Below are 2,500 nucleotides of genomic sequence, written 5' to 3' on the forward strand. Positions count from 1 at the left end.
CTTTTCCCTCGCTGATATCTGTTCCGTTTCATCGTAGTATTTTTTTCGATAATGATTCATATTCTATTAAAGTAATGTTTGCATTTTAGTTATTCAGTTAACTTAATTTCAGCTAACGGCAAGTAATAATTTCAGCTGATACAATTGAGGAGAATATGATATATGATTATATTATGTTATATTGTATTATATTATAAGGACATAATAATGATAATAATATAATAATGTACATTTATATAGCGCCCATTCTCTCTAAGAGCTCAGGGCGCTTAAACATTCATCATTCATGACCACTCTTTCTCAATCCCCCCCCCTAACCCCCCCCCCCCCCCCACACACACACACACACACTGACACACACACACACACACACACACACTCTCCCCTTCCCACTCTACATACATCCAAAGTGAGCTGACATGGGTGGTGTTGGAGCCGAGAGTGCTCATAGATAGGTTTTAAAAAGATGAGTTTTTAGTGATGAGCGAGAAGCAGAAATAGAATCAGATGCACTGATATGACGAGGTAGGTTGTTCCAGATGTGAGGAGGAGCAAAGAAGAAAGAACGTTCCACCATAGGTTCTTGTACTGACACGAGGAAGTTTCAAAAGGCAACAGTCAGAGGAAGAGCGGAGATTTCCTGCGGGAATGTAAACACTGATAAGATCAAAAAGATATTCAGGTCCTGCGGAGTGGAAAGCAGAATAGCAGAGACACGCAACTTTGTATTTAATTCTCGCTTCAATGGGGAGCCAATGTAGAGTTCGGAGGTGAGGTGAGGTGAGGTGAGGTGTTTTATAGAGAAAACGGAAGAGTTTACGGGCTCTGCCACCACACTTAACATAACAGTCACTGTTTCAATTTCAAGGAGATGTTAATGCGTGCAGACTGATCCATACACGCCACACCACATGTGTTTATTATTAACACACACACACACACACACACACACACACACACACTTTTTCTTTTTTTTTAAAGGAGCAAATTTCTGACCTTGGCATGAAGCGTTCAACACGCTCAGAGACTGCCCTAGGTTGGTGTAAATCAATCACAACGACGTAGTACTACCAAAGTTCCTGAAGAGCCGTCGATATAGGCTCATTTCGTACAGCCCCCAACTCCCACTGGAGCGACGAGAAGGCGCGAGAATTAGCGGAAGAAGACGGAGAGAAAGAGACTCAATGAAGATGTATGTGTGGAGGGAGGTGGGTGGAGGGGGTGGGGATGGGGGGACTTAGCTGAGGCTGATGAAGCCTCGCTCTCCTTCCTCCCCCCCCCCCCCCCCCAATCCCTAAAAATAAAACCAGACGGAAAATGGTTGTATCAAGTCAGAGCACATCATGTGCTTTTAACTCTTCATCTCCAAGAGCTCGAAACAGTTATGACAAGGGGAACGAACCTCTTGGCGGATTTGCCGCGCACGCGCGCGTGTGTGTGTATGTGTATGTGTGGGTGTGGGTGTATCTGAGCTCTTGGTGACCTAATATAACCACCGGCTAGCCACTCCCACCCGCACCCCCCTGTTTTACTTCTCTTTATTATTGATTGATCCATAAAAAAAAAATGTATACTTCACGTTGATTTGCCATCAGGCTGATTCGGTAGCATTAGCAAGCATTGACTTGAAGTTAACTATGTGCCTTGTATATATATATATATATATATATAGAGAGAGAGAGAGAGAGAGAGAGAGAGAGTTGTTTCTCTTTATTGTTAATTTGTATTTGTATTTGTATTTCTTTTTATCACAACAGATTTCTCTGTGTGAAATTCGGGCTGCTGTCCCCACAGAGAGCGCGTCGCTACACTACAGCGCCACCCAATTTTTTTTGGTATTTTTTCCTGCGTGCAGTTTTATTTGTTTTTTTTCCTATCGCAGTGGATTTTTCAACAGAATTTTGCCAGGAACAACCCTTTTGTTGCCGTGGGTTCTTTTACGTGCGCTAAGTGCATGCTAGCACACGGGACCTCGGTTTATCATCTCATCCGTATGACTAGCGTCCAGACCACCACTCAAGGTTTAGTGGAGGGGGAGAAATATCGGCGGCTGAGCCGTGATTCGAACCAGCGCGCTCAAATTCTCTCGCTTCCTAGGCGGACGCGTTACCTCTAGGCCATCACTCCACAGACCCATTGACGTAACATACGCTCGTACATACATACTTCATTAACGATGATGTGTCTTGTCATCAGGTACATCGCAGTTCGCTCCTTCGTGCTACAAGCCCTGGTGGTACTGCTCTCAGTCAGTGGTCATCTGGTGGAGACTGACCGCTCGCTGGGGAACCAAGGGTTCTTCGCCTTCATCGACATCTTCTTGGTCAGTTTGCTGGAAAGGAGGGTTGTTGTGTGTGTGTGTGTGTGTGGGGGGGGTGTTCTTCCTTTCTTCTTCTTCTTCCTCTTCACTTCCTTCTCCTCCTCCTCCTTCTTCTTCTTCTTCTTTTCACTTGAATGATATTAGACGTGTGTGTGTGTGTGTGTGTGTGTGTGTGTGTGT

At 44.7% G+C, this 2,500-nt stretch overlaps 1 protein-coding gene across 1 annotated transcript in view; it reads left to right on the forward strand.

The window, feature by feature from the left end:
- Window positions 1–2,500, forward strand: part of LOC143294556 (uncharacterized) — a 172,978-nt gene that overhangs the window by 162,138 nt on the left and 8,340 nt on the right. The window contains exon 28 of the mRNA XM_076605930.1: window positions 2,197–2,323. Coding sequence (XP_076462045.1) covers window positions 2,197–2,323 — 127 coding nt within the window. The remainder of the gene's footprint in view (window positions 1–2,196; window positions 2,324–2,500) is intronic.

The sequence above is a fragment of the Babylonia areolata genome, chromosome 20 (genome assembly GCF_041734735.1).
Source record: "Babylonia areolata isolate BAREFJ2019XMU chromosome 20, ASM4173473v1, whole genome shotgun sequence".
NCBI lineage: Eukaryota > Metazoa > Mollusca > Gastropoda > Neogastropoda > Buccinidae > Babylonia > Babylonia areolata.